We start from the raw sequence: 12,547 nt of genomic DNA on the forward strand, positions 1-12,547 counted from the left end.
GTGTGTCAGCTTGATGAGTTCCCTGTGTTTTCTTTCCACAGAAATAGAATATGTCTTTGGGTGCCGTTTGTGAATATTAAGATTCAAGTCAGCTCTGTGTTAAAAAAAAAAAAAAAAAGAAAAAAGAAATGCCTTGTTCTCTAGCACCTCTGGAAAACAAGAAAAAAGTTTGTGATAGGGTAATTCATTCCAACATTCGATGACCTGGCCTCTTAGAGTTTCTAAACAAGTTTGGTTCGCCTACAAATTCACTGTTAGTTATATTTACTCTATGCTGTCTGCTTCACTATGTTGGAGGAAATAGACAAATAGACATCCTTTTTTTTTCTCAACAAAGCCAAAAGTTTATTCTTTAAAGAGGTTAAGAAAAGCAACAAGCTCATAGAAAGACTGATAAAGAAAAAACCCAGATAATAAAATTTAACGGTATCAGGTGGGGATGAGGAGAACATGGTTATGGAGCTTACAGATGTTAAGATAATTAAACATCTCAAAAGTAACTTTTCACTAATAAATTTCACAATTTAAATAAAAAGAACAAATTTCCTAAAAACAAAACATTCAGCTAAATCAAGAAAAAATTAGAAATCTGAATATTACTTTGGAAATAGACATCTTTTTGATCTATTCTTCATTCCTAATGGAGTAAGCTACTTTTGTGAAAATTTCATATTTTATGCAGTCATATTTAGGAATGCTGAATAGAAAAGATTTTAAAATTATTTTTAGAACTACATTTCTAGGCATTTGAGGGAGTCTTCTGAAAACTAGCTATATCATCAAAACTTGAGAACAGAGCCATCTAGGATTTGCCACTTTTCTTTAATGAGGATAATAAAATAAAATGTGAATAATTTACAAATTAACTTCCCCACCAAAGTCTTCTTTCTAACCACATCAAAACATTGATATCTTGAAAAACACTCTTCAAATAATATTTGTATAGGACTTTGCCATTACAGGGCACTTTTACACATTCATTTAATTTCAGATGAAGCCCTCTGATCATTTTCTGTGTTCTTCCTTTTCCCCAAATATTATTTTAGGAAAATCTGTGCCATAACTCAGATTCCTAGAATGTATTGATTCTTTCAGCGATTATTTATTGAGGGCCTGCCGTTATGCTGGGGCTGAGGATACAGAAGTGAACAAAATGAGACTCTGCCCACACAGACCTTCAGATTTCCCTGAGCGAAATATGAAGTAAACCAATAAATTAGCATATAAACTCCTATCAAGTCAGTGCTATAAAGAGAAAATAAACAAAACAGGAATAGAGAAGGAATGAGAGGTAGTGGCCTACCCGAGGAGGTTGTATTCATTTGTGCAAAGGTCTAAGTGAGTGAGCCACACAAAGACCTTGAGTGAAGAATATTTTAGGCAGAGGGAGCAGCAAATGCAAAAACCCAGATGCAAGAACAGGTTTGGTGTGCTCAAGGAATAACTAGATGGGCTAATGATACATTGTAGAGAGTGGCAAAGGTCAGATAATAATTGGTGTTATCTGCCACAGTTTGGAGTTGATTTTATTTTGTGCATGACGAGACACCCCTGGAGGACCATAAGCAGGGATGGTGTGATCTGATTTTGTGTGTCCTAAAATTGACTCTCTCTGCTCTATGGACAATTGACAGTAGGAGGAGCAAAACTGAAAGCAGGGAGAAAGTTGGGAGGGTGTTGAAGTCATTTAGGAAGGAGATGATGATGACTTGGCCTAGCGTGGAAATGATAGACATTGTGAAAAATTATTTGACCCAAGATCTGTTTTGAAGGTAGAGCTGATAGAACTTATGATAGATGGGATGTGGAATGTGAGGGAAAGTGAAGAGTCAAGGATGACTCTGAAGTCTCTGATTTGAGCGATGATACCATTTATGGAGATGGGAAAGACTTTGAAATGATCATGGATGAGGGTGTGTACATGGAGCAAAACAAGAGTTCCACTTTGGGATTATATTGATAAACAGAGACAAGTGGTATGATTCAGCAATTATTCACCACTTACACTTGACAATCTCAGATTTTGGCTGAGCCTCTTGAGAATGGATATAAATTAATTTGTCACAGGGTCTCCTAATAATCCATTCATCAGTACTGTTGCTTCAGAAGGAATTTCCAGAATTTAGGGTTTAGGTTCAATGACCTAAGACCTAGTTCTCTAAGTGACCATGGGAATAGATTGAGTGTTCACCAGTGATTTCTCAAGGTCAGCTCAGAACTTAACAACATTATTGTCAGTAGGAAGTGACTTCCCCAGTGGTTGTTGGAAGCAGCCCAGGCCTACGATTGAAGAGTCAAACAGCTGTTCAAGATGCTGCGTGGGCACTAAACTATTCCTCCATAGTATCACAGATCTGCAAGCAGGCTGGACTCTGTTCTAGCCCATGCCCTTGATCTCAGAGAACACAACTTTTAGCTTAAAGGACTTCCAAAAAAGTAAATCTCAGCAAGCGTTTTCCCCCCAAACACTCAAAAATGTTTTTTTCATTGAATACAATTAGATTTTTAAAAAACAATTTCAGGCTTGAAATATGTCCATTTATTTTTCACCTTTGCTTGAAATTGATTCAGTCTCACTTGTGAATTGCTGTTGTTCATGTTGTTGACTCTCTGAAACAATAGCTAGATGTATCTGATACAGCGATCCCATGTCTTCACTTTTAAGTGGACTGGAAATGGATGATGATGTAGTCAAACTCTTAGAAGTGAAGAGCGGAAGGGTGGTTGTGAGAGGCTGAGGAGAGGATGAAATGGGAACTGAAGTTTCAGTTGTGCAGGAGGAGTCATTCTAGAGATCCGCTGTAGAGCCTAGGGCCTAGAGTGAACACTCCTGTATTGTGCACTTAGAACTCTCTTAAGAAGATGGATCTCATGTTAAGTGCTATTAGCACAATAAAAAAAAAAAAAATCAAGATGATTTGACCTTTTCTTTATATCCCATATGCTACATTTGCATAACTTCTCTAATGCAAGCTATTTCAAATGATTAGTAAGGGAATCTTTTGTCTGTTTGTTGTTGTTGTTGTTGTTCTGTTCTTTCAAATTTCTTTCTTCCATGAATCCCTGTGAACTTGCCTTAGATTCTTAGAGGCAAAATTCCTGCGACTCCAGTTAACCACATTTCTGGATCTCGCCCTTTTCCAAGATCTTGGTTTCGAGTTCACTGGGCATTGATGGTCCCTATTCATTCAGTAAATAAAAGATTAGTGATGTGTTTGAGACTCAATAAATATGGTGGCTCCTTAAGGGAGGAATGTCAGTAAGGTGGCAGAATGTGTTCAACTTTCTTATCAGAAATAAAAACAATATAAAAGGCATATAAAAAAGTAGAAATAATATGGAAACTAGCATGATAATATAGGATGACAAAGCTAAAACACTGATCAATTTGTAGATATGACAGTGCCTACTCGGGAACCATTTGTTGAGCGGATGGCACCATTGGGATCACTTTAAATTTTAGGGTCTGTCTAGTGTTCTCTCATCTCTTAGCTAATGCTTCAGACTAGAGGAAAAGCCCCAACCAGCAGTTCAAACTATGGAACTTCTGAACATGTGTGCATGAACATCTCCTCCAGGAAAGAAATCACTACGATTAAGAAGGCAGAGCTAATAGGGCCTCCTCTTGAGGAAAATCCACTCAAGTAACTCAAAGGTTACACTCAGCTTTGGATCTGGCATGTAAGAATAGGCCCAAAATAAGAGCTCTCAATTTTTCCCAGTCGACAGCGTTTAACTTCTTCTCTAATAATTCATGAGCCCAGGCTTTCACCCTCAAGCATGTTCTGCATCTAAATCAAACTGGCCTCCATATAACACACTCTGGTTTTTTAACTGGGTGTTCTCTAATGTATTCAACAATATTTGTTATCCACTATGTGCCAAGCTGTTGCTATAATTTTTATCATTAGTAACGGTGCCTAGAAGAGACTATCTCCAAATGCCACCATGTAACAGGCTCCTGGCCAATTAATGACCTAAACGACCTAAACGTGTTGATTATAGAATATTCAAACTGGGACGCCTGGGTGGCACAGTCGGTTAAGTGTCCGACTCTCGGTTTCAGCTCAGATTGTGATCTCAGGGTTGTGATCTAGAGGTCATGAGATCGAGCCCCACATGGGGCTCAGCACGCAGTGCAGAGTCTACTTAAGATTCTCTCTCCCTCTGCCCCTCCCCCACTCAAATAAATAATATTTTTAAAAAAAGAATATTCAAACTAGATGTCAGAACTTCAATAAGGTGTTTAGCAAACCCCCACATTTTAACAAATGAGGACACTAGGGCTCAGGAAGATCTTATGACTGGTTCTAGATCACCCAGCCAAGCTTTGGCCCAGCCCCGACGTGAACTTCAAGTCAGCTACCACAGCCCTCCCTTAACCACTTTAGTCTGCCTCAGAGGGTGATTCTGTCAAGTTCTGCTGACACATGTGAATAACGTATAGCCATTCTGTGAGATTTCAGTCTGAATAACACAAATACAGACTTGCCACTTCAGTGGGAATGTAGATAAAATTCAGCTCCATGGAAACTGCCTGTGGTTGAAAGAGACCTGTGTTTTGAAAAGCAAGGGCTTCTACTTACATCCATAGCGATAGGACCAGTATCTCTAGGTGAAAGCAGTATAGCTTTTCTCTCAAAAATGTCAGTCCCTGGGGCTCCTGGGTGGCTCAGTCGGTTAAGCATCCTGCTCTTGATTTCAGCTCAGGTCATGATCTTAGGGTCCTGGGACCAATCCCCGCATTGGGCTCCACACTCAGCTCTGAGTCTGCTTGGGATTCTCTCTCTCCCTCTCCTTCTGCCCCTCCCCTCTCTCAAATAAATAAATGAATCTTTAAAAAAAAAATGTCAGTCCCTGTGCCCAGAGCTCTCATCCTGCCCTCGTCTTCTCTGAGGTAATCAAGCACATCAGTATCTCCCCCTGCATCCCCTCTACACGTGGTTCTAAACTACTTCTCTTCATGGGATTAATAGGTATTTGAGGTAATATTCCCCCTATTTAGTTTTTTCCTATAACCAGGAGAGGTAGGGGAAAAAATCAAATAATCAGTGACTCAGTTCTCCTCTATTACTTTCAGGTTTTTAAAGTTTCTGACTTGCTTCATGGCCATTAGGATTTGCCACTTATGTGTCTTCCAAATTATTATAATTCAGGGAACTTTCATTTTTCGCCATCACTCACCTGAAGCCTGGCTTAAGAATTTCAAGATTTGGATTCTAAATGACTAATGAACTGATGGCCTTAGGTAAATCCTAGCTTATCTGTACTTCAGTCTGCATTGGTAAAACATTCCCAGTATAAAATATCACCAGAAACATACCTATTCAACCAAACTATTGACTCCTTCAGGACAAAGATCCAGTTCCTACATCTTCCCTATCTTATACATAATAGGTTCAAAATTAATATTTTTCTATTAGCTAATTTGCCAGCAGTCAGTCGCCCAGTTGGTTAGTATTCGTGATATATAAATAACTATCTATCAAGGGCACCTGGCTGGGTCAGTCGGTAGAGCATGTGACCCTTGATCTCAGGGTTGTAAGTTCGAGCCCCACGTCAGGTGTAGAGATTGCTTAAATAAATAAACTTTTAAAATAATAAATGAATACCATCTATCAGATCATTTCACCTTAAAATAAATGGATTTACCTTGGGATGTCCCACTAGTACAATTTTGTCATGCATGCTTCACATAAATTAGTCTGTGAAACTTAAGAAGCTGGAGGAAAAATGTCAAACTAGCATGCCTTATTTTTTTTCTCATTTTTAAGGCAGAATGTTACTTTCCTTTCACAGAGGTGCTCTAAGTCTTTAGTAGTTGCTTCTGATTCTTCCGTATCACTGTTTTAGGCCCTTGAGCCTGGCTATCTTGCAAAGGTGAAGAGGAAGCTGTGGGGAAGAGGATGAATTTTAAAGAAAATAATTTTATCTGTTTGAAAGATTCAGGAAGTAAATATCTTAACGTGTGAATATTGACATCTAACTAACATAAAGATTATTCTGTATGTGTATGGGAGGGGGCCTCTGTATCTGATACCTTTTTCACATCAGCACGTGAATGAACCAACTTGTCCAATTTAAAATATTAAGCATAAACTCTGAGGCAAAATCAGTATAGTATAAGGAGTGACTATTTTCCCAAACATCACTCAAACAGACTTTCTTTGAGAGGCAAGACAGTTATCCAAGAGTTAAGGCTCTTGACATTGAATGTTCTTGTTTTTGTTTAAAAAATGTCTCCGTTTTCCTTCCTCTTAAAATGCAGTGAACTCTCATAACATGCAGGTTACTGTAAGTCGCTTAGATACTGAAAAATAGATTTTCCCTTATTTTAAAGAAGAATCTTCACTGGTTTTTGCCATTGTTGTCTTTGTTTTTGCATTTACTACATGAGCCTATCTCTTTTAGGGGCACCTGGGGTGGGGGTCAGTCGGTTAAGTGTCCAACTCTTGATTTCAGCTCAGGTCATGATCTCAGGGTCATGGGATCGAGCCCCACATCGGGCTCTGCGCTCAGAGTGAGTCTGCTATCCCTCTCCCTCTGTTCCTTTCCCCACTGCCCCCCCTCTATCTCTAAAAAAATAAATAAATAAAATCTCTTTTTTTAAAAAGCCTATCTCTTTTAAACTCCATGCTACAAGGACCGCTGATGCTTTTTGCCTAGAACAGTGGCTTGTGCAGATAGGTGCTCAAAATTTGTTAAATGAACAAATGGAAGAAGACCTTTCCTTCTAGCCATGCTTAAAATGATGTGTTCCTATTTATGGTTTTTTCCATATGGTGAGAAACATTACCATTTTCTTTGTCTTCTGATTGTCTTGAACCAACTATTTCTCCCTTTTTCCTGGGGTTTTTAACCTTTCTTATATTTCCTCTACATGTTCCCAAATGCTGAAGATAGAGCACATAACCTTCTCTTCCATCCACTTTCTTTTCTTAATTTCAGACAACGATGTGAAAATAATGGTGCTTATGTCTTTGTAATGACAGAACTTCCTTTGTCTTTTCCTTAGACTCGTTTTAATCCTCAGTGACTCCTATTTAAGAAATGAACTGTGCAGCTGTGATGGTGCTGAGCCCTTGGCAACAACTCGAGGGGCAAATGAGTGGTCCCTCACAATGGTGTTCACTTCTAACAATGGAGCTGCATCATCAAACAGTGTCTTAGACTTTGTCAATTTGATGAGACCTTTAAGATCCGTTTCCTTATTTTACAGACCTTACTCCAACAATTATCTCCACGTTCCCCCGTCTAGGTCTTTAATAGATTCCTCTCTGCTATGGTAACCAACTGTCCTAGTTTGCATGAGACTGTCCTGGTTTTAGCATTCAAAGTCATGAAGCACTCCCCAGTCCCCGACAAACCAGGATGGTCGGTTACCCTACTGCTAGCTTCCATCTTCCACCCTGTGTGCAAACCATTCCTATCCTAAAAAGAACATGTCTTCCTTTTACATTGTAATCCAGTCTGTCCTCCTTCCCATCTTCCTTCTTTTCCTGTCAGAAAAAAAATATGTTGCACAGTGTTCATCTAAAATACTTATTCCTTCTTCTCCCACTCACTTCTCAACTAAACCTACTTCTGAGGCTACTGCCCTCCACTGAAATTGCTCTCACCAAGTCCAATGAGCACTTCTCAGTGCCCATCTTGCTTTACCTTTGTGTGTCATGGTTGGAAGCTCTCAGTCACTTTCTTCCTCTCTCTTCCATAGTTCTATACTTCTCATTTCCCCCAAGCTTTCTACCTGTCCATTCCATTCTTTCTTGGCCTCTCATGGGATCCAGGTCCTCTGTCTGCCCATAAATTTTGTATATTCTCCAGAATTTTCTCTTTAGCCCACTCCACTGCCTGAGCAGTCTCATCTCCTTAGGTAGTTGTAATCCTTGTCTCTATGCATAATCATAGGCACTCAGTGGATGTTAACTGAGAAAATGGCTCCTAAATCTCCTTTTCTTCTCCCTAAACTTCAGACTTTGGTATTTATTTCCTTCCGGAAGGAATGGTACCTATCCAAGCTGAGCATATCATATCCTCTTACTCTGTTCTCCAAACAAATTCCCCCCTCATGTTAGTATTGTGTTTTTAATATTCTTCTTCGTTAATTTTATCCTAAATGTGCACATGAGGTGTTCTGGATCAGACACAGATTTCTTTTAGTTACCTAACAGGGAATATCATTGCCACATCGCCCCATCCTGGCCTTTGCCCCAAGTCTTACCCCTAGGGAGACGTGAGGAGAGCCAATGGAAAATGTTCCTACATGACTGGCTGCGTATTCCCTAGGCCAGAGACCAGGAAAAAGGGTTTTCCTTTCTTGTAAAGGGGAAGAAGGCCTTTTCCACCAGAAAGGGTCCCCTTCTCCTCCTGAAAGGGTCTCCTTGGAAACATAAAGGGCCTGAGTCCTAACTCCAACTTTTCTAGAAGCCAGAGAACCCCACATGCCTCAGATTTTACAAACTGGAAATGTCATCAAGGTCTGGGCTTTTTTTTTGTCCAAACTCTAAAGACATAAAGAGATAGGCATTCCAGTCTTGCTGACAGCTTGGAGCTGAACCTGGGAACTTACTCTGGGCTCTAACCATTTGGTCCTCTTGGATGAGAGAAATTAACTAGACACATGACTGCAGATCTAGTTCCCATGGTATGGGAAGTTTCTCAGGAGCCAGAGCTTTTTATAGGCGTGCTGAGAAATCTGGGAGAGTTTATTTCCTCACATGTAGGGTAATTGCACCCAGCATTCACTCATCTCCCCAACCTAGAAACTAGAAGTCTTCCTTGCTCCTTCCTCTCTCCATTCAGTCACCAAATTCCCACACCTCTACACACTAAACATTTCCCTACTCTATCCTTTTTTTTCTTTTTTTTTTTTTTTGTACCTACTGCCCTGGGTCAGATCCTCATAATCTTTCACTAAATTCATACAGTTGCCTCCTAACTGGTCTCTCTAAATGCATTTCTGCCCTTCTAAAATACTTGCTCTGTATTTATGTCAGGGACATCTATTTGAAACACACACGTGCCTATGCCACTCCAGGTTCCTGATTTGCTACAAGAGAATACCTAGGCTTCTTAGCAACTCACAGATTGAGCTTCAATTTCTGAGTTAAAGGTCAAATATAGTTTAAGATAATGACACTGTCTTATTTCATCTCTGGATATGTCCTCTCCTTGTACTTTATGTGCTAGAAACCTGGCCTACTTGAGATAAGTGTACATGCCACACTGTATTATGTCCTATGTCTTCACACCTGTATTTTCATCATTTTTCTTCCTCTAATCTGCACTTCCCAGGCTAACCCATGTTCATGCTTAAGAATTCTTTATGAATAATATCTTCTCTAGGAAGCCTTTCCCAATTCCCTTTCCCAGATTGTGCAAACCTATAGCACTTTCCACACTGTGCTGAAATTAGGGGTGCCTGGGTGGCATAGTTGGTTAAGCATCTGACTCTTGGTTTCAGCTCAGGTCATGATCTCAGGGTCAAGATCTCAGGGTTGTGAGTTCGAGCCCCGCGTCGGGCTCCCCACTCAGTGTGGAGTCTGCTTGAGATTCTCTCTCCCTCTCCCTCTGCCCCTCCTGATCATGCTCTCTCTCTAAAATAAATAAATAAATCTTTAAAAATAAAGAAATTATTAATGTGTTTGACTCTTCTACTGTATACAAGTTTCTAAATGGGAAGAGTTGTTTTGCATTCACTTTTTTCTAGTTTCTGATACAACCACTGACACATAGTAGCTCAACAAAGGGAGCCGTTATTATTTTTATAATTAGTGAAATCAGAGTCAATTGCCTCCTATCAAGTCCAAATGGAGAGACTAGAAAAAATAATAATTTTCTTGAAGTTGGGAAAATTAAATGTATGAGCAAGAGTTGTATATACATACACGCATGTGCACGCATGTGCACGCACACACACACACACAAATTTCAAATGAAGTATTAGAGGGAGAATCAACCTTACATGTAAGCAGAGTAAATAGTCCACCTACTCTGTATTATAATACCTACTCTGTATTACTTCAAGGACACAAAAATGTCTCACTGTACAGAAACTACATCCCCATCCACAGACTGAATCCTAATATTTCACTTACAGAATTTTATTATTTCAATTCAAACACTTTGCCTCTCTTTAGTGAAGTGTAACTAACTATGGAAGATGAATCATTTTGCAAAGTATCAAACTCAGGATTTTTCTGAATGGTGAGGATTTTATTTATAAAAGTGTCAGATAATACAGTTCTGGAGCATTCCTACAACATGATATATCTGAAGTTCAAAGGAAATATAGCTGAATTTTCCCTCAGGGCTTAAAATCATTAGGTAACATTGCTAAAAATAGGACAGAATTGAAAAAAGATATGAATAATTAAGCCCTAGCTTAGGGTAATTATTATTATTATTATTATTATTATTATTATTACTGTTGCTTTTACACTGATCAATTAATGTTTATGTGGTACTTGATACTTTCATTAACATCTTCACTTCTGAGATGGCAGAATCTGGTCAATGAGTATCTTTGATGGTTTCCAAGTATCTCTCAACTTATTCTAGCCTCACACGATGTCTCACAAGCCTTAGGACTCAATTATGTATGAAGTTTATTGTTTTCGCTCTGTTTCTAGTGTGTTAGTTTTCTCCCTTCTTTTCATCCAGAAGCTTCCTGAAGGCAGAAACTATGCATTCTGCTTTTCTTTTAACCCCCTGTATCCGTGAAGATTACAGATTAGAGATTAAAACTGATAACTAGCATAGATGACCCCAGGAGACAGATTCTAGGCCTATCCTTTTATAGAAACCTATTCCCACAATTCCTACATCCAGTATACGTCAAAACATTTCTACCATTCTCAAAGAAGTCACACTGGATAATGTATTGGGTATTTTTCAGAAGTACTGAGTTTTTACATAGTTTACTGTTAATATTTCATTTTATTTGTTGTCAGATATTTTGACAGAATAAGCTGGTAGTTATGAATTGGATTGGCTGTATATTTCAGTACAACCTAAGTTCTTCCAAATGGCCCTTCAAGCTCCCTATGTTCTGGATAACCATTCTTTTGGGTGCGTGAAGTATTCATTAGCCCTGCTAAGGTTTTGCAATGTGTATCTTGCAACTTTGGCCTCAGATTTCAAGTTTGGCAGTCAGGTTGTACAAATAAATCACTCTTATCTTAATGAAAAGGCATTAACATGTCTTAGAAGTTCCCCCCATGCTCTCCAGAATAGCTTTACAAACACAATGGCTTCTGATTAACAGAAAGATCCATATAGCCTTCTTTATCATTTTGTGAGTATAGGTTTAAAAATAAAGGAGATAGAAATTGACCTGGGAATTCCATAACCAAGTTCTGAACACCCAGGATTAATTTTGAGAAGAATGCCACAAGCCAAATAAGCATTTCTTTTCATCTCATTTCACAGGCCTTCAAGAGGGAATTGAAAACGAAAGAACCTGTAATCATGAGTACTCTTGAGACCGTACGAATATTTCTGACAGAGCAGCCTTTAGAAGGACTAGAGAAACTCTACCAGGAGCCCAGAGGTAATTGAATGTGGAACTGTAATAACATATTGATAGAAGGATCAGTGGTGACAGAGTGACCCATCCCTTCTTGCTGCCAGGGTCTGGATAGCTCTCATATTTTCTAAGTTAAATAGAATCGATTCAAATTAAACATAGATGTTGAAAAAGAAAAAGGAATCATAAACCACCATGCCTAAATCTGTTTGCACATTCATAAATAAACAGTAAAAGAGATTAGTGATCAGTTATTGAAACATTTAGGAAATAATAAACAAAAGAGATGATCTGTGAGAAGGAATTCTATTGTTACAAAGACTACAAGCTAATTTTCAATTTAAGAGCCTGACTGAAGTAAATTAGAGCTTGTGGTGTGCATTTCTCTACTCAGTAGCTTAAATGAATCTTGGATTATCTGAATGATAGAAAGTAGAACAGATACACTCAGGAGGACAGACTTGAGATGGGCCGGACACTATCAAAATTTATCAGCGGGTCGGTCTCTTGTTAGACTGTACTCTCTTTCTTCCAGTATGACCTTTTCAACAATGTTTTTTTTTCTTTAAATAAAAATGACTGTGGCCTAAAACCTTGTCATATTACCAATTTAGAGCTGCCTCCTGAGGAGAGAGCCCAGAATGTCACACGGCTCCTACGAAAGCAGGCTGAGGAGGTCAACACTGAGTGGGAAAAATTGAACCTGCACTCTGCAGACTGGCAGAGAAAAATAGACGAGGCCCTCGAAAGACTCCAGGAACTTCAGGAAGCAACGGATGAGCTGGACCTCAAACTACGTCAGGCTGAGGTGATCAAGGGATCCTGGCAGCCTGTGGGTGACCTCCTCATTGACTCTCTCCAAGATCACCTCGAAAAAGTCAAGGTACCATCTGTTGCTTTGCTTCAGGGCCCTTTGAGAGACTCAAAAGAGGTTCTAATCTGAACTTGAGTGCAGTATTTTCTTCTCACAAAGTTAAAAATAGCGCCCTTAAGCTTTAGAAATCAGTCTGTCTTTCACAA

At 39.1% G+C, this 12,547-nt stretch overlaps 1 protein-coding gene across 9 annotated transcripts in view; it reads left to right on the plus strand.

Moving 5' to 3' along the window:
- DMD (dystrophin) overlaps positions 1-12,547 on the plus strand; it is a 2,185,421-nt gene that overhangs the window by 1,841,680 nt on the left and 331,194 nt on the right. For all 9 annotated transcript variants that reach the window (XM_078064107.1, XM_078064109.1, XM_078064106.1 and 6 more), the window contains 2 exons: positions 11,431-11,551; positions 12,142-12,410. In XM_078064107.1, the coding sequence (XP_077920233.1) occupies positions 11,431-11,551; positions 12,142-12,410 (390 nt within the window). The remainder of the gene's footprint in view (positions 1-11,430; positions 11,552-12,141; positions 12,411-12,547) is intronic.

This window comes from Halichoerus grypus, chromosome X (genome assembly GCF_964656455.1).
Source record: "Halichoerus grypus chromosome X, mHalGry1.hap1.1, whole genome shotgun sequence".
In the NCBI taxonomy this organism is placed as follows: domain Eukaryota; kingdom Metazoa; phylum Chordata; class Mammalia; order Carnivora; family Phocidae; genus Halichoerus; species Halichoerus grypus.